At 36.6% G+C, this 26,410-nt stretch overlaps 1 protein-coding gene across 1 annotated transcript in view; it reads left to right on the top strand.

Annotated features, from left to right (window-relative positions):
• The window catches only part of FAM227B (family with sequence similarity 227 member B), a 228,409-nt gene that overhangs the window by 184,921 nt on the left and 17,078 nt on the right, over positions 1 to 26,410 (top strand). Inside the window, exons 12-13 of the mRNA XM_005685798.3 lie at positions 460 to 557; positions 7,578 to 7,740. Coding sequence (XP_005685855.1) covers positions 460 to 557; positions 7,578 to 7,740 — 261 coding nt within the window. The remainder of the gene's footprint in view (positions 1 to 459; positions 558 to 7,577; positions 7,741 to 26,410) is intronic.

Raw genomic sequence — 26,410 nt, 5'->3', positions numbered from 1 at the left:
AAAAAGTTGTAGAGTTTCCTGCACTTTAGTTTTCTCATCTGTAATTTGTGGGAAATTTAGTTAGCTCATAATATGGTTTATGAGGACAGCATGAAATAGTGTAAGTGAATAAATTTGAAAACTCTAAATCCCTATTAAGTAAAATGAGATGGAATATTCATTTCCTCTGACTGGGGCATGCGTGCATGCTCCGTTGACTCTTTGGGGACTCCATGAACTGTAGCCCGCCAGGCTCCTCTGTCCATGGAATTTTCCAGGCAAGAATACTGGGGTGGGTTGTCATTCCGAACTCCAGGGATCTTCCCAACCCAAGGACTGAACCTGCATTTCTTGCTCCCGCATTGGCAGGCAGATTCTTTACCACCTGGGAGCCTAGATTGACTGGAGCAAGCTATTATGTAACAATATCCTAACCTAAAGAACAGAATTTAAGAAATTTTTTTTGTTTATTTGTTTTAGCTATAGACTTCAATATGACGAAAATTTTACAGAACCCCAAAGCATATACAACACCTGCATTCAAGGAAGAATCAAGACCACCAAAACTACCAACAAAGGTTTGAAGTATAATGATCATTAAAAAAAAAAAAGTTCTTTTTAAATTTTCAGTATAATTAATTCAACAGTTTCACATGGACAATGTAGGTTATTATACTCTTGATATGTATTTGAGAAAAACTGATCAGAAGAGACTTATTAGGGAGACTAACCTTAATATCGCTAAGTTGTGTTTATTTCTGAAACTATCCTCATCTCTAAGGAAAAAGAATAATGTTTATCTTTTCCTCATAATTCTGGCACTGCTTCTACTTGGGCTGACATACACACATAGCTGTGACCTGAAAAACCATCAGTCAAAGTTGTAGACAAAACATCAAAGGAGTTTTCAACAGTGGTTGACCTGTCCCTACCTCTTAAACCATGGTACTGGAATAAATGACCACATGTAGGTATTGTTACTCTTCAGTCTTGAATGCTTGCTTTCTCCACAGTTTTAAAGGTGCCTCCAAAATAGAGATCCTATGGACTTGCTACCTTGTGTTGCTTTAGCCCAAATTTGATGAGACTGTTGGCTTGAACTTCTGAATTTGATCTCTTAATTTGTTGGCCAGTTAAGTTTTAAATCTGTTTCAGTCTTTATTGACAAAATTTGGTCTGAATTATCTGGTTAAGTCTATTATTTTAAATTTTAAATTATGCCTATAAAAATCACTTTATGAAAGTCATATTCATATATTTCCAGGTCTTTAATAATCCAGGTATGTAGAATCTCTTCCAAATGTCACAGTCCTGCCAAGGATGTTTTGCTGGTGCTTAGGATAGAAATTGGTGACCTCTGAGAGTCAGGTTGATGTAGATGGCAATAGTGCACCATCTTGGCTGCAGGGGATGGGAGAGCAGGGGAGGAGATGGAAGTAGAGGAGGAGGACAGTGTTGGTAGATTTCAAAATCAGGAAAGTATGATAGAAATTGTATAGTTGATCTTCAACAGCACAAAAATGGTCTTTCATACTTTGTTTACAAGTTGGAGAAATATGGATGGAGGGATTTATAACTGACCAAATGACCTTTCTTCAGATGACACTTTAAAAGCTAGAAAGCAAATGGCAGTTATGTCTTCAGCAGTACACCATATTGCTGCCATATCATTCACACATTTTATTGACAACTTTGATGAAAATATGGTTGCCATTTTTATTAGCTATGTAGAAGTCATAAAACTTGGAAGAATTATGAATGACCAAAAGTTTGCAACAGGCTGGAATAACAGACCTGAACTTAGAAGATAAACTGTCACTGTGGAAAAAGTATAAAGGTCCAAAATTATAACTTCCTAAGTATAGAATAATAAAGCCTTGACTTGGAGACATCTGAAAAGATTTGGGAATCACTTTCAACAGTAAGATCTCTATATGTCAAAAGTAGAATGTCATTGATCCCAAAATCTACTGTATTCATGGGCTGTCTAAACATATGTGCTGATTGGACAAAGATTGTGCATTATGTTCATTTTGGAGCCCTGCATTGTAAAAGGGTGTAATAATCAAGATAATAAAGCGCTCTGAAACCATAATGTTTGAGCAATTGCCAAAATATGTAAAGATGTTTCCACTAGAAAAGATGAGACTGGAGCCCATAATAACTGTTTTCAAATATGTAGAGAGCTACAGTAGATTAGATTAGTAGCAGGATTAGACTTTTTCTATATGGCTCAAAAAAGTTTTTACTAATACATACTAAAAAGTTTTACTTTTACCAGTAAGTAAAAGCTTTACAGAGACATGTTTCAGTTCAATGGAAACAAAAGTTTTCTAAGCACTTTTTTTTTCTAAGTGTCCGACTCTTTCTTTGTGGTCTGCAGCCCACAAGGCTCCTCTGTCCATGGGATTCTCCAGGATAGAATATTCAAGGGGATTTCCATTCCTTTCTCCAGAGGATCTTCCCTACCCAGGGATCAAACCGGAGTCTCTGGCATTGCAAGCAGATTCTTTACCATCTGAGCTACAGGGAAGTCCTTCTATGCACCAGTGTCATCCAGACGCTGAATGAGTGCTTATGGGTTCCCAGTGTCCATATGAGCATAGACAGTACACACTTTCAAACCTCAAAATCAAAGCTTAGCTTTCTATCCACTATCAGCAATTATCGTTTAGTAAACTAACAGAAAAGCAGATGGCTGAAACCATTGCTTGGACTTCCTAGTTCATCCTTTGTGACCCTTCCAAAGTTCATTGGATTGCATGGTTCTTCAAATTTAGTACTAAATTAACTTTGGCTATAAAAGTTTTATTTTCACTTCAGTTCAGTTCAGTCACTCAGTCATGTCCGGCTGTTTGCGACCCCATGAATCACAGCACGCCAGGCCTCCCTGTCCATCACCAACTGCTGGAGTACACTCAGACTCACGTCCTTCGGGTCAGTGATGCCATCCAGCCATCCAATCCTCTGTCGTCCCCTTCTCCTCCAGACCCAATTCCTCCCAGCATCAGAGTCTTGTCCAATGAGTCAACTCTTCGCATGAGGTGGCCAAAGTACTGGAGTTTTAGCTTTACCATCATTCCTTCCAAAGAAATCCCAGGGCTGATCTCCTTCAGAATGGATTGGTTGGATCTCCTTGCAGTCTAAGGGACTCTCAAGAGTCTTCTCCAACACCACAGTTCAAAAGCATCAATTCTTCTGCGCTCAGCCTTCTTCACAGTCCAAGTCTCACATCCATACATGACCACGGGAAAAACCATAGCCTTGACTAGATGGACCTTTGTTGGCAAATAATGTCTCTGCTTTTGAATAAGCTATCTAGGTTGATCATAACTTTTCTTCCAAGGAGTAAGCGTCTTTTAACTTCATGGCTGCAATCACCAACTGCAGTGGTTTTGGAGCCCCAAAAAATAAAGTCTGACACTGTTTCCACTGTTTCCCCATCTCTTTGCCATGAAGTGATGGGACCAGATGCCATGATCTTCGTTTTCTGAATGTTGAGCTTTAAGCCAACTTTTTCACTCTCCACTTTCACTTTCATCAAGAGGCTCTTTAGTTCCTCTTCACTTTCTACCATAAGGGTGGTGTCATCTACATATCTGAAGTTATTGATATTTCTCCCGGAAATCTTGATTCCAGCTTGTGCTTCTTCCAGTCCAGCGTTTCTCTTGATGTACTCTGCATATAAGTTAAATAAGCAGGGTGACAATATACAGCCTTGACGTACTCCTTTTCCTATTTGGAACCAGTCTGTTGTTCCATGTCTAGTTCTAACTGTTGCTTCCTGATCTGCATTCAGGTTTCTCAAGACGCAGGTCAGGTGGTCTAGTATTCCCATCTCTTTCAGAATTTTCCACAGTTTATTATGATCCACACAGTCAAAAGCTTTGGCATAGTCAATAAAGCAGAAATAGATGTTTTTCTGGAACTCTCTTGCTTTTTCCATGATCCAGTGGAGGTTGGCAATTTGATCTCTGGTTCCTCTGCCTTTTCTAAAACCAGCTTGAAAACCAGCTTCACGGTTCACGTATTGCTGAAGCCTGGCTTGTAGAATTTTGAGCATGACTTTACTAGCATGTGAGATGAGTGCAATTGTGCAGTAGTTTGGGAATTCTTTTGCATTGCCTTTCTTTGGGATTGGAATGAAAACTGACCTTTTCCAATCCTGTGGCCACTGCTGAGTTTTCCCAATTTGCTGGCATATTGAGTGCAGCACTTTCACAGCATCATCTTTCAGGATTTGAAACAGCTCAACTGGAATTCCATCACCTCCACTAGCTTTGTTCGTAGTGATGCTTTCTAAGGCCCACTTGATGTCTGGCTCTAGGTGAGTAATCACACCATCATGATTATCTTGGTCATGAAGATCTTTTTTGTACAGTTCTTCTGTGTATTCTTGCCACCTCTTCTTAATATCTTCTGCTTCTGTTAGGTCCATACCATTTCTGTCCTTTATCGAGCCCATCCTTGCATGAAATGTTCCCTTGGTATCTTTAGTTTTCTTGAAGAGATCTCTAGTCTTTCCCATTCTGTTCTTTTCCTCTATTTCTTTGCATTGATCACTGAAGAAGGCTTTCTTATCTCTTCTTGCTATTCTCTGGAACTCTGCATTCAGATGCTTGTATCTTTCCTTTTCTCCTTCGCTTTTCACCTTTCTTCTTTTCACAGCTATTTGTAAGCCCTCCCCAGACAGCCATTTTGCTTTTTTTCATTTCTTTTCCATGGGGATGGTCTTGATCCCTGTCTCCTGTACAATGTCACGAACCTCCGTCCATAGTTCATCAGGCACTCTATCTATCAGATCTAGGCCCTTAAATCTGTTTCTCATTTCCACTGTATAATCATCAGGGATTTGATTTAGGTCATACCTGAATGGTCTAGCGGTTTTCCCTACTTTCTTCAATTTGAGTCTGAATTTAGTAATAAGGAGTTCATGATCTGAGCCACAGTCAGCTCCTGGTCTTGTTTTTGTTGACTGCATAGAGCTTCTCCATCTTTGGCTGCAAAGAATATAATCAATCTGATCTCGGTGTTGACCATCTGATGATGTCCATGCGTAGAGTCTTCTCTTGTGTTGTTGGAAGAGGGTGTTTGCTATGACCAGTGCATTGTCTTGGCAAAACTCTATTAACCTTTGCCCTGCTTCTTTCTGCTTTCCAAGGCCAAATTCGCCTGTTACTCCAGATATTTCTTGACTTCCTACTTTTGCATCCCAGGCTTCTATAATGAAAAGGACATCTTTTGGGGGTGTTAGTTCTAAAAGGTCCTGTAGGTCTTCATAGAACCATTCAACTTCAGGATCTTCAGCCTTACTGGTTGGGGCATAGACTTGGATTACTGTGATATTGAATGGTTTGCCTTGGAAACGAACAGAGATCATTCTGTCGTTTTTGAGATTGCATCCAAGTACTGCATTTTGGACTCTTTTGTTGACCATGATGGCTACTCCATTTCTTCTGAGGGATTCCTGCCCACAGTAGTAGATATAATGGTCATCTAAGTTAAATTCACCCATTCCAGTCCATTTTAGTTTGCTGATTCCTAGAATGTCAATGTTCACTCTTGCCATCGTTGATTGACTACCTCCAATTTGCCTTGATTCATGGACCTGACATTCCAGGTTCCTATGCAATATTGCTCTTTACAGCATCAGACCTTGCTTCTATCACCAGTCACATCCACAGCTGGGTATTGTTTTTGCTTTGGCTCCATCCCTTCATTCTTTCTGGAGTTATTTCTCCACTGATCTCCAGTAGCGTGTTGGGCACCTACTGACCTGGGGAGTTCCTCTTTCAGTATCCTATCATTTTGCCTTTTCATACTGTTCATGGGGTTCTCAAGGCAAGAATACTGAAGTGGTTTGCCATTCCCTTCTCCAGTGGACCACATTTTGTCAGATCTCTCCACCATGACCCGCCCTTCTTGGGTTGCCCCACGGGCATGGCTTAGTTTCATTGAATTAGACAAGGCTGTGGTCCTAGTGTGATTAGATTGAGTAGTTTCTGTGAGTATGGCTTCAGTGTGTCTGCCCTCTGATGCCCTCTTGCAACACCTACCACCTTACTTGGGTTTCTCTTACCTTGGGCGTCGGGTATCTCTTCACGGCTGCTCCAGCAAAGCGCAACCACTGCTCCTTACCTTAGACGAAGGGTATCTCCTCACCACCGCCCTTCCTGACCTTCAACTTGGGATAGCTCTTCTAGGCCCTCCTGTGCCCACGCAGCCACCACTCCTTGGTCATGGAATCTTAAAGTTCTCAGAGTTTTCTGCCATTATCTTTTGTGGGGGTAATTGGAAGCAATGAGACTTCTGTTAATTATTTTGGCTACTTGGTATACCTTTAGCAAGAGTTCTTTGGACAACTTGTGACCTTAAAGTACCCAAGAAAATGGCTAAGCTCCACAAAACACTGGATTTGCATTTAATGCCTATTTATGCTCTTGACTGATGGAACTATCCTTTAAAAGTCATAGATTCTCATAGACGAGGACAGATCTGTGTACTGTGGTTTTCCTAGTTTAGAAACTAGTAACTGCAGAAAAATAACAGAAATGTCTATATCTAAAACCAGTAAGATAGAGTTTCTGTCTTATTATTACCAAGGCAGAACTCAGAAAAAGGGTCATTAAGACATCTTTCTAGACAGGCAAGATCTCCCTTTAAACCTGACAGAGCTCACTCCATTTTGCATGCAGTTTTTGAGATCAGGCTAGATATATCCTGATATGAATTGTCATCAAGACAACAGTGGAATTACAATAATCCCACCATTTGAAGTAATTTTGGAGCACCTATGAATGAATACAGTGAAAAATTGACCATAAGCAAAAGAAATATGAGAATTTTATATATCAGTTAAAACAAATGAGAAAAAAAAGTTTTTCCACATAGGAAATGGAATCAACAATAAATCTCTCATCTAGGAATTACAAAAACTGAGGAAAGACAACATATGAGTAGTTGCTATACTTACCTTGTATTCTACAAGAAGTCAATAGTAGAATATTGAAGCAATTATAATTATGGTGATTGTCTCCCTGGCACAGAATTCATGGTCGAAGTTTCTTTCATCAGCACTTTGATGGGCTTCTGGCCTCCATTGTTCTGATGAGAAGTCACCTGCTAACTTTTGGGGGTTCTCTTATATGTCATTTATCTCTTGCTGTTTTTGAAATTTTTCTGTTTGTCATTTTTAACACTTTTGACTATGATACATCCAGATGTGACTGTATCCTACTTGGAGTTAAGTTTCTAGGATGTGTTTTTTTAAAACTTGGAAAGTTTCCGTCATTATTTCTTCATATTTTTTCCTATCCCTTTTTCTGGGGTTATGCTCATTTTTCTCTCTCTGTTCTTCAGATAGAATGATCTCTATTGGCCTGTCTTCATGCTAAAGACTAGCAGAGCCTTACAGCACACACTCATAGGCTCATAAGCACTTTTATTAAGAAGAATGCCTTGCAAAATTTCCCTTTGTTTTAATATACCAGATAATAATTGTATTTATAGTTATAATGCAGATATATTTAATTTATAGTTCTTTAAAAATACACAAAAGTAATAATTGACTCTTCTTTTTTTTTTCCTACCCCTTACAGTCACATTATATCAGTAGTGGTCCAGAGTTTCACCGTGTTCTCTTCAATATTGGAGGTCAGAGTCCACTGATTTTATATTATCTTAAAATGCATGAGGTAGCTGGTATTTCCAAAGCCCCTAGACAAATCAGGATTAAACTCACTGAAATACTGAAAGAACCATATCCTTTTTAAGCTTTGCTTTAATGTGATCTATCTCCAAAATATTCAAAACTTTTAGCATTTTTTAATGTCTCAGTTAAGGAAAAAAAAATTATTGTCTTTTATAACTAATGCTCTATTTAGCATTGAATTACATTCACAACTTTCATAGCATGTTTGGGTAAAAGTATTTTCTCTTTTAGATCTATGGCTGTGATTTTGCATGTAAGAGAAATAAAACAAACATAAAACTCAGGAACTTAAAAAACTGGTATGTTTAGCTCGTTAGTAAAGTGTTCCATTTCAAACATTTGTCAGAACTGTGGGTCATGGGCTTCTAGATTTCTCCAGAAGAAAGTTTCAGACATAGCTTAGCTATGTAATCCTTTGTTCAACTGAATATTTCTTAGCTTAATGTATAAAAATATATCAGTTAGCCAAAAAGTTCTTTTGGGTTTTTCCTTTTTTTTTAAATCCCAAACACACTTTTTGGCCAACCCAACAATTTAATGAAGTTGGAGCTCTTTGGTTGCAGCAGGGGTGTCTGTTTACATTCTTGTCCCCCTTCTGTGTAACCGATTTTTGCCCAGGTCTCACTAGGGACATGGATGAACACAAAGGGATATAGTAAATGGTCTCTTAAACTGGGGTATATACAACTCCAGGTGGAAAATATATATATTATATCTATTTACATCTTTAAAAATAAAAAAGAAATTACACTTGACTAATATTTAGAAGACAAGTACCCTCACTCAGTTGACATTTCAGTTTTCACTCTACTGTATTGAGGGATAATAATGACATCTTTGCTCTTATGTTATTGTCTGAGGTTCACAATTTATTGCTGTTCTCTTTGGATGGTTAAGCAGAGTTATAGATTATATCATGTAATTTAACTAAATTAACACTTACTAGTGGACCAATAGCTTTAAACATTTCCCTGAAAAGAAACTTTGGATTGATGGTAATATTTATAATGCAAGACTATTAAAAAAAAAAAAGACTGAATGATATTTCCCCTATTTTTTGAAGGAGCTCCTTTCAGTCACACTGAGAGACAAAATTAGTGGTGATCCAATCAGATCTGCTGAGACATAGGCCAAAAAAATAATAATTTTCAAAAACATCAATTGAAATATGGATAGACATCATTGTTACAACAATAAGCCTAGCCCTAAATGTACATTGTACTTTTCAAAATTAGCAAATAATAGTATGATGCCAGTTTAATTTGCAAGGCATTTATAAACTGTATAGACCTCAATACAAATCTCTATAATTTGAGGATAAAAGGTTCAGTGTACCATTAATAAATATCATGTTAAATTTTATTTTTAAATATTTTATTTCATCTCACTTTTCTATTTGTAGATGGCATCTTTTATAATATGACTATATATTAATACAGATTTATATGTGTATAATTTCTAAATTTTAAATTATACCTATAAGGGTGTATGCTCACATAGCTTTTACTCATAGGATACATGATCCTAGAAGTGTGGAGAACACTGCTCTAGCAGATTCTGAGGATTCTTTGTAGGACACTTCTCCCATATTTCAGTCCAGATAACCTCCAGAGTCTCACTGACCACAGGGAGATAGAATTAACTTGGATGACTCTGGAACACAAGGAGAAAGGCAAACTAGAGAACTAATTCAGTCTGTTCTGAGACTTGTAATTTAAGGATGCTCATCAATCTTGAATTATTCAAACTAATGTTTAAAATTCAAAATTTTTAAATGTGTAGAAGTGAAACTTGAAAGATATCTAAAACCATTCATAATAGATTATTTTTATTTTTAGCTAATTTTTATTGTGATTGGAAAAAATGTCTCTATTTATATTTCTGATGGGTATGGATTTGTCAAACAGCAATACAAGGTTTCATAACACCAATTTACTGAGCATGTGGGAAGAGTGTAAGTATGGGTTGAGATGGGAAAAGCACAAAATGGATATCTACAACATGAAACCATTTAGAGAGTATTTCATTTCCTAAAGATCTGAAAGAAATCACCACTCAGAAAATGTCAGCTATGGACAAAATTAATTTAAAAAGATACATACCACTTCGGTGTTCATAGCAGCACTATTTACAATAGCCAAGACACGGAAACAATCTAAATGTCCATCTACAGATGAATGGCTGAATAAAATGTGGTACACATACATAATGGAGTATTACTCAGCCATAAAAAAGAAATGCCATTTGCAGCAACATAGATGGACCTAGAGCTTATCATACCAAGTGAAATAAGCAGAAAGACAAATGCCATATGATATCATTTATACATCTAAAGTATGACACAACTGAACTTACCTGTGAAACAGAAACAGACTCGGAGACATAGAGAATAGACTGTGGCTGCCGGGGGTGGTGGGGGATGGATGGGGAGTTCGGGATCAGCAGATGTCAACTATTATATGCTGAATGGGTAAACAACAGAATCCTGCTGTATAGTAAGGGAATTATATTCAATATCCTGTGATAAACCATAATGGAAAAGAATATGGAAAAATGTGTATATATGTATAACTAATCACTTTGTAGAAATTAATACAACATTAAAAATAAACTACACTTCAATAAAACAAAATTTTTTAAGAAAAGAAAGTAACTGACTTTCCATAATGCTTTCTGAGCTTGTAAAATGTAATACCTGCTGATAAGAAAAAATATTCCTATATCCAATGATGAGCAAAATGATAATACCTTACATTCATCAGCACTTTACAGTGTTTCAAAGCATATATTGACTCTCTATGTATTATTATGAGAAATGGTAAAACTCCTGTGACAGTGGGAAGAGCAGGTACTCATACAACCACTCTACAAATGAGGAAGTCAAAGCTTGAGGGTGAGTAGCTTGCCCAGGCGATTCATGCAGCAGAGCTGGCAACAGTCTGCTGTTCTGCTACTTGCCTGACATGACAGTCCAGGCTGGTGGTCGGCGACATAGCCCAGTAATGTTTTCGACAAGATCTTTATTTTAACATGTTTTTCCTTTAAAATTTTTGTTGTTGTTTTGGGGTTTTTTTTAACTTTTAATTTTATATTGGGTTATAGCTGATTAACAATGTTGTGGTAGTTTCAGGTAGACAGCAAAGGGACTCAGCCATACATATACACGCATCCATTCTCCCCCAACTCCCCTCCCATCCAGGCTGCCACATAACATTGAGCAGAGTTCCCTGTGCTATACAGTAGGTCTTTGTTGATTATCCACTTTAAATATAGCAGTGTGTACATGTCAGTAATTTTTTTTAATTGAAGTATAGTTGATTTTTACAATGTTATGTTAAAACCAAGATCTTGGTAGCTGCTAATGAAATTTGTGTCCAGATTTCTTTTATCTGTGATGACTGTACGATCATTAAATTTATCTTTCTCCTGAAAGTTTACATTTACAGCTATTTATTTACATTTATATTTACAGCTATTCAGAATTTAGAATATTTTGTATTAGTTTTCTCTGGGCTTATTGGAGTCCTCTGGCTTTTCTGAAGTGGAAAAATAACACTCTGCAGTAAACGCATCTATTCAGAGTGAAGGAGTAGGAGATAGTAGAGAAAGTGGAGGAGATAAATAACAAAAACAAAAAAAGACAAATTTAATTCATCATGTTTGGGATTGGCAGACTCTAAAATGGTCCTCAGTGGTTCCCGCCTTCTGTTTTATGCCCTTGTGTAATTATTTCCCATTGGGTATGGGCTGAACCTATGACTTGCTTCTAACAAATAGAATATAGCAAACATAATGAAATGTCACTTTTGAGATTCAGCTACAAAAAGACTGACATCAGTCCTACTCAGCCTTTCTTGCTTGCTCCTTTGGAGCCCTCTGGGAGAAACCAGCTACCAAGTTGCGAGCTGTCCTGTGGAGACTCCCCAGAGGCAGGAAAGTGTCAGCAAGAAACTGAGACCTTGTTATTTGGACCCTAAGTGTAGTGGGAAATAATATATTTTTATTGCAATTTAAAAGCCCTATTAAAATGCAAAAAAAAAAAAAAAACAACTGAGACCCTTAGTCCAACAACCCTTGAGGAAGAAAGTCTTGCCAGTAATCACATGAGTGAGCCTAGAAGCAGCTTCTCCTTCATTTGTTCCTGAGATCACTGCAGCCCTTGCCATAGCTTGATTGCAGCCTGTGAGGGACCCTGAGCCTGAAGTATCCAGCTGAGCTGTGCCCAGATTCCTGACCTGCAGAAGCTATCCAATAATAAATGTTTCTTGTTTTATGCTGCCAAATTTCAGGATAATTTGCTATACAGCAATAGATAACTCACAATGTTTGAGCAAAAGTCTGATTTAGACAAATGTCTTCAATAATTTTATAGCCCCTATATACCTCAATCCAAATATTTATCACATCGTAGTGTAACCATTTCTCTACTTGTTTTTCTCACCCAATAGAGAATAAAGAATTATTTGCCTCCATATCCTTGACACAAGAAAAAAAAAGTATCTTAAAATAGGTATTAAATAAATGTCTGATGGGTGGGTATATAACAGTTTTATATAAAGATAAGACCAAATTTCTTTTTATTTTTTTGACAAAATTTGACATTATTGTTAAAATTAAGAAAGTTAGAGGATAGAGATAGAAATTTAGGAGTCATTAGTCCAAAGTTACTCTTTGAAATTGTCATTATAAAATGTTTTTTAAGCTTTATTAAAAAGTTACTGTTTACCAAGTTACTGTATACCAAGCACTGTTTCTAAGTACTTTACATTTATTAATTCATTTAATTATCCTGTTAACTTCTGAGATAATTACTATTATTGTCCCTAGTTTACAGATAAGGAAACTGAGGCACTGGAAAGTTAGATAATTTGTCTGAGGACACCAGAGTAAGTGATAACACTTGGAGTCTATCCTTGACAACCTGGCTTCTGAGCCAACGCACTCAAAAACTCTGGTGCTGAATTGTTTACCCAGGGGGCATGTATAATTCCAGAAGATAAGACCATATTCTAGTCTCACAGACTTAGAGAACAAAGTTATGGTTAGCAAGAGGGAAGGGGTAGGGATGGATTAAAAGCTTAGAACTGACATGTACATACCACTATGTTTAAAAGAGATAACAAACAAGGACCTATATATTTAAAAGAGATAACAAACAAGGACCTGTATATTTAAAAGAGATAACAAACAAGGAAATGCTGTTCAGTATTCTATATTAACCTAAATGGGAAAAATATTTGAAAAAGAATAAATACAAGTATATGTATAACTGAATCACTTTGCTCTACATTTGAAATTAACACAACATTGTTAACCAACCGTGCTCTGGTATAAAATAAAAACGAAAAAAAAACATATTCTAGGCTTTTAAAAATAATCACAATTATGGTTTGGGAGAGGGTTGGTAAGAGGGAGAGAAGCCAACAGAAGACAAAAGAAAAGAGATGCCTTGATAATGTTGTCATATTTGAGAATATATAGTTAATTCAAATTTCTACAGCTGGTCCTGTATTAAATAACTTTTGTAGTTTTTCCTTCAGCCATATAAGATTGCATGATTGAGCACATTCTATTTCAAAATGCTTTATTTCTTTAGAAACAAATTCTCTTTTTCCACTCATTAAAAATCAGTTTTATCAGGACTCGCAGAGAGATTTATCCTGCCATACTTTCAAATGGATATCTCGAACATATTCTCCTTCCAACCAGTTCATAAAGACTGCATTTCAGTGGAGGTTCACGCATGGCATTCATTTCATTTTTTTCATTACTTAGTTTTTTTATTGAAGTATAGTTGATTTACAGTATTGCATTAGTTTCAGGTATGCAGCAAAATGATTCAGTTTTACATATCTATATTCATTTTTTTCAGATTATTTTACCTTATAAGTTACTACAAAAGTGATTCTTATGACACACTTTTTTCAACTAAATTCAGAACAATATGATATTTGATCAGTATGCAATTTTAAAATCAGAGTCTCATGGACTAGATCCATTTGGTCTGGTTCATTTGTTTAAAAATAAACAACATCACAGGTAATATTTCTTTTGACTCAGAATGATTTGCTAAAGCCATAAAAGAGAAGATGAAGATTGCCTTCTTGTCAGTGTCTCAGGGCCCACATATGAACACTGAGAAGACTGGAGGTGCATCTAGAGGAGCAGGGAGGAGGGAGCGTGATCATACGCCACAAGGTGCTGTGGGTTCTGACATGATTTTAGACTGGAGATGCGTCTAGAGGAGGAGGGAGGAGGGAGCATGAGCATACATCACAAGGTGCTATGGGTTCTGGCATGATTTTTAGTGTATATTTATAAGGAAAATTATCAACTCTTTTACTAGATAATATACATTAAATCATTGCTAGTAGAAAATTTAAATTTTTTAGTGAATGATCTTTGAATTTCTCTTTTTTTTATGTGACTGCTTAATACTAGTGTTTTGAGTAAAACAGAAAAGAAAAACTGACTTCTAGGACCCAGAGCTGAATGTGTAGTATGTTTTCAAACTGGGAAGAATCTTGTGCAAAATGTATTTGGAGCTCCTAGTTTTCCCTTCTCACATTTGTCTGCATTTTTGTAGATTATCTCAACTCTTTTATGTGTAAAATAACTATTAGAATTTTGAGTATTTTTTAGTTTACTTTTTAGTTACCAGTAAACTAAACTCTTAAGTCTAATAATTATTTTACATGTGAAACAAATATTATTTTTTTAAAAAGAAAACTCAAAAACAAAATGTTGAGTCTCATTAAAAAGTAAAGTCTGTAGGCTGTATCTGTATTTCTAACCTGAGTTTATAATGTTCATTCACATTTTGGTGCAGTTTGGGAAAAATCTGAACTCAATGCAATGTCATGATGAGTGTTTTGTCTTACTATCAACACATGCTGCCACCACCACACATTTCTACAGACTAAAATGTAAAAACTATGAAGAGGCAGGTGATTAAACTACAGTTAAAACTAATACAGGATATATTCATATCAACATTTATCTCAGCATAAAATAAAACCTGTACAAAGAAACCATTTGTTGTGAATTATCCATGATGGGGGAGATTCAAATAGTCAATGGGGGGAAAAAGAAACCCTGAGACTCATAGTAGATCACCAGTTCTGTATGACTCGCCATCTACACAGAATCTAGTGGGAAATTCCTTAGAGCCATGTGCAATTCCTTTTTACTTTTATTCATAAAAAAACTTCCAATAATCTTGATCACAAGTGCACATATAGATTGTTTATCACTAATATGTGACTAACAATTTGTGTGTCATTACTAAAAGTTACTATGAATTGTATCTTTTAAGTCAGTTCATTTCAGGTAAATTAACATATATTAAGGACCTGGTTAGTTCTAAAAGGTCTTATAGGTCTTCATAGAACCATTCAACTTCAGCTTCTTCAGCATTACTGGTTGGGGCATAGACTTGGATTACTGTGGTATTGAAGGGTTTGCCTTGGAAATGAACAGAGATCATTCTGTCATTTTTGAGATTGCATCCAAGTACTGCATTTCAGACTCTTTTGTTGACCAGGATGGCTACTCCAATTCTTCTAAGGGATTCCTGCCTACAGTAGTAGATATAAATGTCATTTGAGTTAAATTCACCTATTGCAGTCCATTTTAGTTCGCTGATTCCTAGGATGTCGACATTTACTCTTGCCATCTCCTGTTTGACAACTTCCAGTTTGCTTTGATTCATGGACCTGACATTCCAGGTTCCTATGCAATATTGCTCTCTACAAGACCTTTTAGAACTAACACCCAAAAAGATGTCCTTTTCCTTATAGGGGACTGGAATGCAAAAGTAGGAAGTCAAGAAATACCTGGAGTAACAGGCAAATTTGGCCTTGGAAAGCAGAAAGAAGCAGGGCAAAGGTTAATAGAGTTTTGCCAAGACAATGCGCTGGTCATAGCAAACACCGTCTTCCAACAACACAAGACAGGACTCTACACATGGACATCATCAGATGGTCAACACTGAAATCAGATTGATTATATTCTTTGCAGCCAAAGATGGAGAAACTCTATACAGTCAGCAAAAACAAGACCGGGATCTGATGTGGCTCAGATCATGAACCCTTATTGCCAAATTCAGACTTAAATTGAAGAGAGTAGGGAAAACCACCAGACTATTCAGGTATGACCTAAATCAAATCCCTTATGATTATACAGTGAAAGTGAGCAATCGATTTAAGGGACTAGATCTGATAGAGTGCCTGATGAACTATGGACGGAGGTTCGTGACATTGTATAGGAGACAGGGAACAAGACCATCCCCATGGAAAAGAAATGCAAAAAAGCAAAATGGCTGTCTGGGGAGGCCGTACAAATAACTGTGAAAAGAAGAGAAGCAAAAATCAAAGGAGAAAAGGAAAGATATAAGCATCTGAATGCAGAGTTCCAAAGAATAGCAAGAAGATATAAGAAAGCCTTCCTCAGTGATCAATGCAAAGAAATAGAGGAAAACAACAGAATGGGAAAGACTAGAGATCTCTTCAAGAAAATTAGAGATGCCAAGGGAACATTTTATGAAAAGATGGGCTCGATAAAGGACAGAAATGGTATGGACCTAACAGAAGCAGAAGATATTAAGAAAAGGTGGCAAGAATACACAGAAGAACTGTACAAAAAATATCTTCACAACCAATGTAATCACAATGGTGTGATCACTCACCTAGAGCCAGACATCCTGGAATATGAAGTCAAGTGGGCCTTAGAAAGCATCACTACAAACAAAGCTAGTGGAGGTGATTCTTGAAAGATGATGCTGTGAAAGTGCTGCACTCAATATGCCAGCAAATTGGGAAAACTCAGCAGTGGCCACAGGACTGGAAAAGGTCAGTTTTCATTCCAATCCCAAAGAAAGGCAATGCCAAAGAATGCTCAAACTACCACACAATTGCACTCATCTCACACACTAGTAAAGTAATGCTGAAAATTCTACAAGCCAGGCTTCAGCAATACGTGAACAGTGAACTTCCTGATGTTCAAGTTGGTTTTAGAAAAGGCAGAGGAACCAGAGATGAAATTGCCAACATCTGCTGGATCATGGAAAAAGCAAGAGAGTTCCAGAAAAACATCTATTTCTGCGACTATGCCAAAGCCTTTGACTGTGTGGATCACAATAAACTGTGGAAAATTCTGAAAGCGACGGGAATACCAGACCACCTGACCTGCCTCCTGAGAAACCTATATGCAGGTCAGGAAGCAACAGTTAGAACTGGACATGGAACAACAGACTGGTTCCAAATAGGAAAAGGAGTACGTCAAGGCTGTATATTGTCACCCTGCTTATTTAACTTCTATGAAGAGTACATCATGAGAAACTCTGTGCTGGAAAAAGCACAAACTGGAATCAAGATTGCCGGGAAAAATATCAATAACCTCAAATATGCAGGTGACACCACCCTTATGGCAGAAAGTGAAGAGGAACTAAAAAGCCTCTTGATGAAAGTGAAAGAGAGAGTGAAAAAGTTGGCTTAAAGCTCAACATTCAGAAAATGAAGATCATGGCATCCAGTCGCATCACTTCATGGCAAAGAGATGGGGAAACAGTGGAAACAGTGTCAGACTTTATTCTGGGGGGCTCCACAATCACTGCTGATAGTGATTGCAACCATGAAATTAAAAGACGCTTACTCCTTAGAAGGAAAGTTATGACCAACCTAGAGAGCATATTAAAAAGCAGAGACATTACTTTGCCAACAAAGGTCCATCTAGCCAAGGCTATTGTTTTTCCAGTGGTCATGTATGGATGTGAGAGTTGCACTGTGAAGAAAGCTGAGTGCCGAAGAATTGATGCTTTTGAACTGTGGTGTTGGAGAAGACTCTTGAGAGTCCCTTGGACTGCAAGGAGATCCAGCCAGTCCATCCTGAAGGAGATCAGTCCTGGGTGTTCTTTGGAAGGACTGAGGCTAAAGCTGAAACTCCGATACTTGGCCACCTCATGCAAAGAGTTGACTCATTGGAAAATACTCTGATGCTGGGAGGGATTGGGGGCAGGAGGAGAAGGGGACAACAGAGGATGAGATGGCTGGATGGCATCACCGACTCGATGGACATGAGTTTGTGTGAACTCTGGAGTTGGTGATGGACAGTGAGGCCTGGCATGCTGCAGTTCATGGGATAGGAAAGAGTCGGACACGACTGAGCAACTGAACTAAACTGAACTGAAGCACCTGGTAATCACATTTTTGAAAGACTCAATTAGCTAAAAGACAAATGTCTGGGGGATTAAAAGGTGTCTAATCCAAAACCCTTTCATCTAGTTATTTTTCCAGTTCAGTTCCGTCACTCAGTAGTTCAGCAGTATAGGGGAAATTTTACTCTAATTTAAGCCCAGATTTGAGCCAATGTCCTCTATGTGTAAAAGCAAATGGCTTGGACTAGATGAACTGCAAGTCCTTTTGGATCCTGAGATTTGTGACTTGTTGGAGGAATTCGACTTTCTGCATCATTTGTGGTTGAAGCAAATAAGAGAGCAGTTTCCCAAGTTTTAGGAATTTTATGAGGCAAAACATGCAAGAAGACCATTGAAAAAATGGACTGTAACCTGGCTAGTCACAACACCCTAGGCGGATTCTGAATATAATTTAGTTTAAGAGATGAGCCATTGGTTCTTATTCTATAGGCTCAGTTTTGTGGAACTAGCCCATAAAAGGCAGTTTTCTCTTCCTTACTGTTCTCATGTTCTGATAGTTTCTCTAAGATAAAAGATCAGTTTCGACTAGACAGATAGTTTAGAAAACCGTAATTAGTAGATATGTGATCCATTCAATGATATTTTACAGTATTATATAAAATGGCAATCTATACTATTTAAAGCAAGATTTAAAGAAATATAAATATGTATACACTGTTAGATAATTACTCTGTTTTTTATCTTCCAAGAGCTGTAGTGCCTAACAGGGTAGCCACTAGTTATTGCTGGCTATTTTTTTTAATTCAAGTATAGTTCATATACAAGTTACAGGTATACAGTATAGTGATTTGCAATTTAAAAGTTATACTCCATTTATAATTATTATAAAATATTGGATATATTCCTCATGTTGTACAATACAGTATATCCTTGCAGCTTGTTTTATATACAGTAGTTTGTACCTCTTAGTTCCTTGTCTCTATACTGCCCCTCCCCTCTTATTTCTCCCTACTGATAACTGCTGGTTTGTTTTCCAAATCTGTGAGTCTGCTTTGTTATATTTACTAGTGTGTTGTATTTTTTAGATTCCACATATAAGTGATATCATACAGTATTTGTCTTTCTCAATTTAACTTATTTCACTTAGCATAATACCTTCCCAGTTCATACACATTGCTGAAATGCTGAAAATGGCAAAATTTATGGCCGTGTGTGTGTGTGATATGTGTATACCACATCTTCTTTATGCATTCATCTGTTGACGGACATTTAGTTTGCTTCCATATCTTGGCTCTTGTAAAGAATGCTGCTATGAACATGGAGATGCTTATATCTTTTTGAATTAGTGTATTGGGGGTTTTTTTAGGATATATACACAGGAATAGAATTGTTGGGTCATATAGTAGCTCTATTTTTATTTTTTAGAGAAAACTACATACTATTTTCCACAGTGGCTGTACCAATTTAAACACCCACCATCACCTGTGCAAGGGTTGCCTTTTCTCCACATCCTCACCAACGTTTGTTATTTCTCTTCTTTTTGGTGATAGCCATTCTGACAATGTGAGGATGTCTCACTGTGGTTTTGATTTGCATTTCCCTGATGATTAGTGTTATTGAGCATCTTTTCATGTTTGCCACTGTATTTCCCCCTGGGGAAAATGTATATTTATTCTTCTGCCCATTCTTTAATCGGGTTGTTTGGGGTTTTTTTTTTTGGATGTTGAGTTATATGAGTTGTGCATATGCAATGAATATTAACTCCTAATCAGTCATATCACTTGCAAATATTTTCAGCAATTAAAGTAGGTTGTCTTTTTGTTTTATCAGTAGTTTTCCTTGCTGTACAAAAACTTTTAAGTTGAATTGGGTTCCATTTATTTATTTTTGCTTTTATTTCCTTTGCTTGGGAGACAAATTCAAAAAATATTGTCACAGTTTATGACAATGGGTGTTCTGCCTGTTTCCTTCTACAAGTTTTATGGTTTCTGGCCTTACATTTAGGTCTTTAATCTATTTTGAATTTATTTTTATATATGGTGTTAGAAAATGTTCTAGTTTTATTCTTTTTTAATATACATTTATTTTAATTGGAGGCTAATTACTTTACATATAGCTATTCAGTTTTCCTAGCACCACTTATTGAAGAGACTGTCCTTTCTCCATTGTATGTTCTTGCCCCCTTTGTCATAGATTAATTGACTATTGGTATGTGAATTTATTTCTGGGCTCTCTATTCTGTGCCATTGGGCTTATGTGTCTTATTTTTGCCCTAGTACCATTCTGTTTTGATTACTGTAGCTTTGTAGTATTGTCTGATGTCAGGGAGCATGATCCTCAAGGTTGTTTTGGCTGTTAGGACTCTTTTGTGTTTCCATACAATTTTAAAGTTATTTGTTCATATTCTGTAGAATACACTCAGAATTTTGATAGGGATTTCTTTGAATCTATAGATTGCATTGGGTACTAGGGTCATTTTAATGATATTAATTCTTCTAAACCAAGAACACAGTATATCTTTCCATCTGTTTTTTTCATCTTCAGATTTTTTATCAGTATGTTATGGTTTTTTGAGTACAGGTCTCTAACCTCGTTAGGTAGATTTATTCCTAAGTATTTTATTCTTTTTGATACAATGGTAAATAGGATTTTTTCCCTTAATTTCTCTTACACATAGTTGTTGTTAGTATATAGAAATGTAGCAGGTTTCTATATGTTAATCTTGTATCCTGCAGCTTTACCGAATTAACTGATACACTCTTAGTAGTTTTCTGGTGGTGTCTTGAGAATGTATATAGTCTGTGTACAGTATCATGTCATCTGAAAACAGTGACAGTTTTACTTCTTACTTTCCAATTTAGATTTTCTAAATTTCTATTTTTTGTCTTATTGATGTCTCTATCCAGGGTTAGTACTATGTTGAATAAAAATGATGACAATGGGCATCCTTGTCTTGCTCCTCATCTTAGAAGAGATGCTTTCAGGTTTTACCATTTAGTATGGTGTTACCTGTGGATTTGTCACATATAGCCTTTATTATGTTGTGATAGGTTCCCTCTTTGCCCTCCTTCTGGAAACATTTTATCATAAATGAATGGATGTTGAATTTTGTCAAAATATTTTTCTGTACCCATTGAGATGATCATGTGGTTTTTATTCTTCAATTTGTTAATTTAGTATTTTATACTGATTGATTTGTGATATGGAAAAATCCTTACATCCCTGGAATAAATCCCACTTGATCACTTTTAATATATTGTTGGATTCAGTTTGCAGGTGTTTTGTTGAAGATTTTTCATCTATGTTCATTAGTGATATTGGCCTACGATATTCTTTTTTGTGATATCTTTGTATGATTTTGGTATAAGTGTGATTCTGGACTCATAGAATGAGTTCAGAAGTGTTCCTTCCTCTGCATTTTATTGGAATTGTGTGTGTATTAAATAGCCATCTGTGGCTATTTAAACTGATAAAAATAAAATCAAGGATAAATAAAACTTCAGTTCATCACTTACACTAGTCACATTTTAAGTGCTCACAAGCTCTTTGTGACTGTTGTCCAGTGCAGATATCAAACGTGTTCATCATCACAAAACAGTACTGTAGACAGCACTGTCTTAAGTAAGAACAAAGTTTAATCCATTCACAGAACTTGAGATATCACTTTTATATATCAGACAACCAGCATGTATAGAGCTCTCTTCTACCTTGCCACTTTTTAGCTTTCCAATATTAGAAGTTCCATGGCCTAAGAATACATGTTATCTTGTTCATTCATTCTTTAATTCAACAAAATTACCAATCAAGTTAATTTTCCATCTGAGTTCTTAAAATTTATTGACATTTTGCTTCTTATTAATTGGATTTTTTCCTTTTATCCTAGTTTTATTTAATTTTTGTTTGTTTTTGCTCCAAAATAAACTACTTTTGTCATTGTGCAAGGTTTTGCTTCAATCCATAGTATAAAGTATGCCACTCTGTATAAGCCCTCCGCTAAATAACTTCTAAAGTAACCTAGACTGTATAAAATTCTGATTGCCTTTTTATAGTCCTATTTCTAATCCATGAATTTCCTTTATTTAATTCACATAGATACTATTTAATTTGCATTGATAGTAGTTACCTAAGAAAACCTAATAACTCTTTTAGGACCTCAAAGATTCCTCAAAGGATAAGATTTTAAATTTTTAAAAAATTTATTTAAGCTTTATTTAACAGAGTACTTTATAAGCAGAGAAACATCATAGAGTCATAATAAGATAAAGGATGTATCAAATATTTAAATATTGCTTTTCAAAGAGAAAAGGAGGTTTTATTTTTTTAGTTTTAGATAACTGTTATTTGAAGCTGTTCTAGACTTGCTGAGTAGGTTGCTAAGTTTCTTCCCTTCACAAACTCTGCCAATTAGGAGTGAGGGCCAAGTTAAGAAAAGGAGAGGTGGGGAATGAGAATCATACATTTTTTTAAAGAACTTGAGGAACAAAGGAGTTTTGTTTTACATGAATAAGTATGTGCATGTGTGTGGTGTAAGCATTTTGCAGCCACCTTGAACCAGAGACAATTACAAAATTGCTTGTAAGATCTGGCCTTTTTCTTTCTTACTGATTCAGTTTAAATTCTAGTTAGAGTTTTTTCTTTTCCTTTAATAAAATGCATAAGACACAAACCACAATTCAGCAAACTTATTATTGAACTAAATAATGAAATAAAACATGCTGGTTGCCTTAGGTAATCACATTCCAGGGAGTACATTGTATCAATTTTTTAGCCACAATTTGGACTTTAGATTGTAAACATGGCTCAATGGAAAAATAAGAGGGGGAGCAGAAGGGGTTCTCATCCTAGAGATTTAGTAAGAGTTCAGTTTTATTAATTTTTTTAGTGTAAATGTGGGTAAAGCCCAATTTGTATCAAATAAGAGAAAGAAAAACCTTCATTGTCAGATAGTTTAAATGATCCTCAAACATTGAAAAAATAGATATTCTTTCTATACATGCATTAGCCAATGAGAAATCAGATGGAAAAGTCACAGCCTGAATGATTAAAATTTAAAAGTTCTTATCTCAAGTAAATATTAAAAATTGACTAAATTATAATTTTGTGTTTACTCAACCATCTCTCCTCCTAGGAGATGGACAAGCAAAGGAGAAACTGAATAAAATCTGTTCTGTTACAACACATTTACCCCAGAAAAATCACTACCATTTCATGGCTCCAGGTGATTCTACAAGATGTTCCAGGGTTTCAGAAGGTAGAAACCCTATTGTAGCTTAGAGCTGAAGTCCTCGGTATTTAAGAAAAAATCACACTGGCTCCCTTAAGTGGTGGCCTCATATGTGTTTGTTCTGTTTGTTCCATTTTGGTTGACCTCTGGGAAGTGGGGACTCCAGAATTTCCCTCTGTAGGAGGGATTTAGATATTCAATCCAGTTACAAGCAAGAGTCTAGAGAACCAGTATTTGCAAAGCAAACCCAAAATGTGTGTGTTTATGTGGAATAACTTTGTGGAAGGAGTAGGGGTGATGGAAATAATGGGGATGGCTAAAGTTCCTCCAAACAACCCTTGGAACATCTCATTTCAAGGCTGTAAATTACAAAAATGGTGGAATCTCTATAAATTAACAACTTGTTTATCCACCCTTATCAAGGAGTGAACTGTTACCCATAACTAAATTTCCCAGAGCCAAGCATTTGAAGCACCAAAACCTTTCTGTTAACCATTTTAATAAAAAATTTCCTTAAAGATATTTCATACTTCCCTGACTTCTTAAACAGTATAGCAAAAAGTAACTTTATGATGATGACTAGACTTCTCAAAATGAAATCTAAGACTTACCTGCACGGAGATATCAATAAGAATCCTTGTTCAGTAGAAAATGAATAGTATACACTCCCTGAATACATATTACACACCACGACTAGTACTAGTCCTACAGCAAAGACAGAACCAGTGTCATCTGTGACAGGAGGCTGCATAGGACACTGTGGCAGCACACAGGGCACCCCTGTCCAACTTGAGACAGTCCTGAAGTAAAGGAAAACAGGTTGCTAGGCTTCAATAGTCTTTAGGCCTAATTTTTATAGTTCTGTCTCCTGCTTCAGAAACTGCCTTTGTCTCTTCTCATTCCTATTAATTCCTTAAAGCCAAACACCATCTCTTATTCATCTTTCTTTTTTATTATATATTTTCATAGGAGGATAATTAATTTACAGTACTGTGATGATTTTTGCCATACATCAGCATGAATTGGCCATAGTTATACTTGTGTCCCCCGCCCCCATCCTGAACCCCGCTCCCACTTCCCTCCCCCCCCTATCTCTTGAGGTTGTCCCAGAGCAAGGCTGGGATGATATAAGAGAATAATGCTGAAACATCTACATTACCATATGTTAAATAGATGACCAGTGCGAGTTTGATGCATGAAGTGGGGCACTCATCTTTGTTTCTTAATGTGGAGCAGACGTCCTGGCAAGGACATTTGTTGAATGCTTTTAGTTAAACCTGTGTTAATATTTCCAATAGTCCTATTCCTTCAGCGTTCTAGACTATGCTAATAATGTGTTAAATTATGAAACTCACTAAAACAGTAACCCTATTTTACACGTCATTCCAGGCCATGTAGCATCTGGGTGAAATCCCAACGGTGGTACTATCTTTTATAGAGTAAGGCACATGTATTTAGTAATAGCATTTTTTTTTAACTTGGGTATACTGTGAATTGGAGGAGGAAACGGCAACCCACTCCAGTGTTCTTGCCCGGAGAATCCCAGGGACGGGGGAGCCTGGTGGGCTGCCGTCTGTGCGGTCACGCAGAGTCGGACACGACTGAAGCGACTTAGCAGCAGTAGTAGCAGCGTACTGTGAGCGTATGACGCCACTGCCAAATCCAGCATTAGGACATTTAACAAGGCGTAAACAAGGTGAACAGTAAGCAGGGAGTGATGGTTCTAAGATGAGTTTAGGCCACATTCTGATAAGTTATGCAGGGATTCAGTTTTTAGGGTTAAGAATCAAATGAATTCTACTGTGTAGAGGAGATCCTGGCCACTGCTTGCTGCCTACCTTCCTTTTGCTTCTTACACAATAGCATTATGTGTAGAATGAGCACTTGAATATGGGAATCTCAGAAGCAACCCTGAGAATACTCCCAGAAGTATCTCTAAGGGATATGAGGAAAACAGCAAAGTCTCCTGCAGCCTCATCCTGGGACATTATTTTTGGTAGATAAGAGCAAAATTTGCCTTTGAGTTGTTCTTTTTCTGAGACACACACACACAGGTGCACACACACCACCACCACCACCACCACCACCACCACCACCACCACCTCTTCAAGCTCGCAAAGACAAGGTACTTCCTTTCAAGAAGCCTCAGTTTCTACACCTATACTATAATAAAATTGGACCCTACAATTTCTGAGGCCCACTCTCTCTCTAATAGTCTGTGATTCTAAAAGGAAATCAAATACCCCAGAGTCTGAAGAGAGGCCTTTAAGACGTGTCTGTGTCTTGGCTTGTCACATCCCAACTACAGCTGTTGAGAGGTCCCAGAACAGGACCGCTTTGTTTGTACCCAGACGATTCTCCATGTAGTGCCTTGCCCGATAACTAACCTCCATGGAGCAGTGCACAAGAAAATGAAGTGTGACATTAATTCAGACAGCAGAACTGGGAAACACGTTACCACAGTCTTCCTGAAGGACTAGAATATAGCCATTCTTCATAAGCTTTAAAGTACTCTTGTCTTTTAACAACCAATTAAAATGATGACTTCAAGTATCTGAAAAGAATAAAAATTAGGACATTCACTAACAAATATTAACAGAAGTCTACTGGAAACCATCACCACTGAGTAGTGAAAGGAAAAAGCTGGGGTTCTAGCACCAACTTCTTACACAGCATGAGTATATTAATACAATTATGACCAAATTTTGTGGGCAATGAGTGACTTTATAAAGAATGTGTGCCCAGTTCATTTAAGTGATGACATATGTTCAAAACTAATAATTTATAAGAAATGAAACAGTACTTTGTCTCAGTACCAATAGTTTATAATGAATGTGCAAAGAAAAGAAAATTCAGTTAGGTCAGAATGAGAAACATCATCTTGCTCCCAAATACTGATACTTTATCATGGAACTCATACTCAAGAGAACAAAATAACTTTGTAAAAGGATAATATCTTTGAAATTCTAACAGGTACTCTGAAGGAGAAATTATAGGCATAACTCAGCTTATTGCACTTCATAGATACTGCACTTTTTACAAATTCACATTCATGGCGGCTGTGCATTCAAGCTTGTCTATCAGTCCCATTTTTAAACTGAATTTTCTCACTTCTTATCTCTGTGCCACATTTTGGTAATTCTCACAATATTCCTAACTTTTTCATTATTGTTACATTTGTTATAGTCATCTGTGATCACTGATCTTAATTTTACACATAAACTTTTCATTGAATTACAAGTTTAAGAAACATATACCATTGTGACATTGAGTCAGGCTTATATGTTTCATTTTTTATTGAAGTATAGTTGATTTACAATATTATATTAGTTTCAGGTATACA

Source organism: Capra hircus, chromosome 10, assembly GCF_001704415.2.
Source record: "Capra hircus breed San Clemente chromosome 10, ASM170441v1, whole genome shotgun sequence".
Lineage (NCBI taxonomy): Eukaryota > Metazoa > Chordata > Mammalia > Artiodactyla > Bovidae > Capra > Capra hircus.
This window is presented reverse-complemented; position numbering and strand designations above follow the sequence as displayed.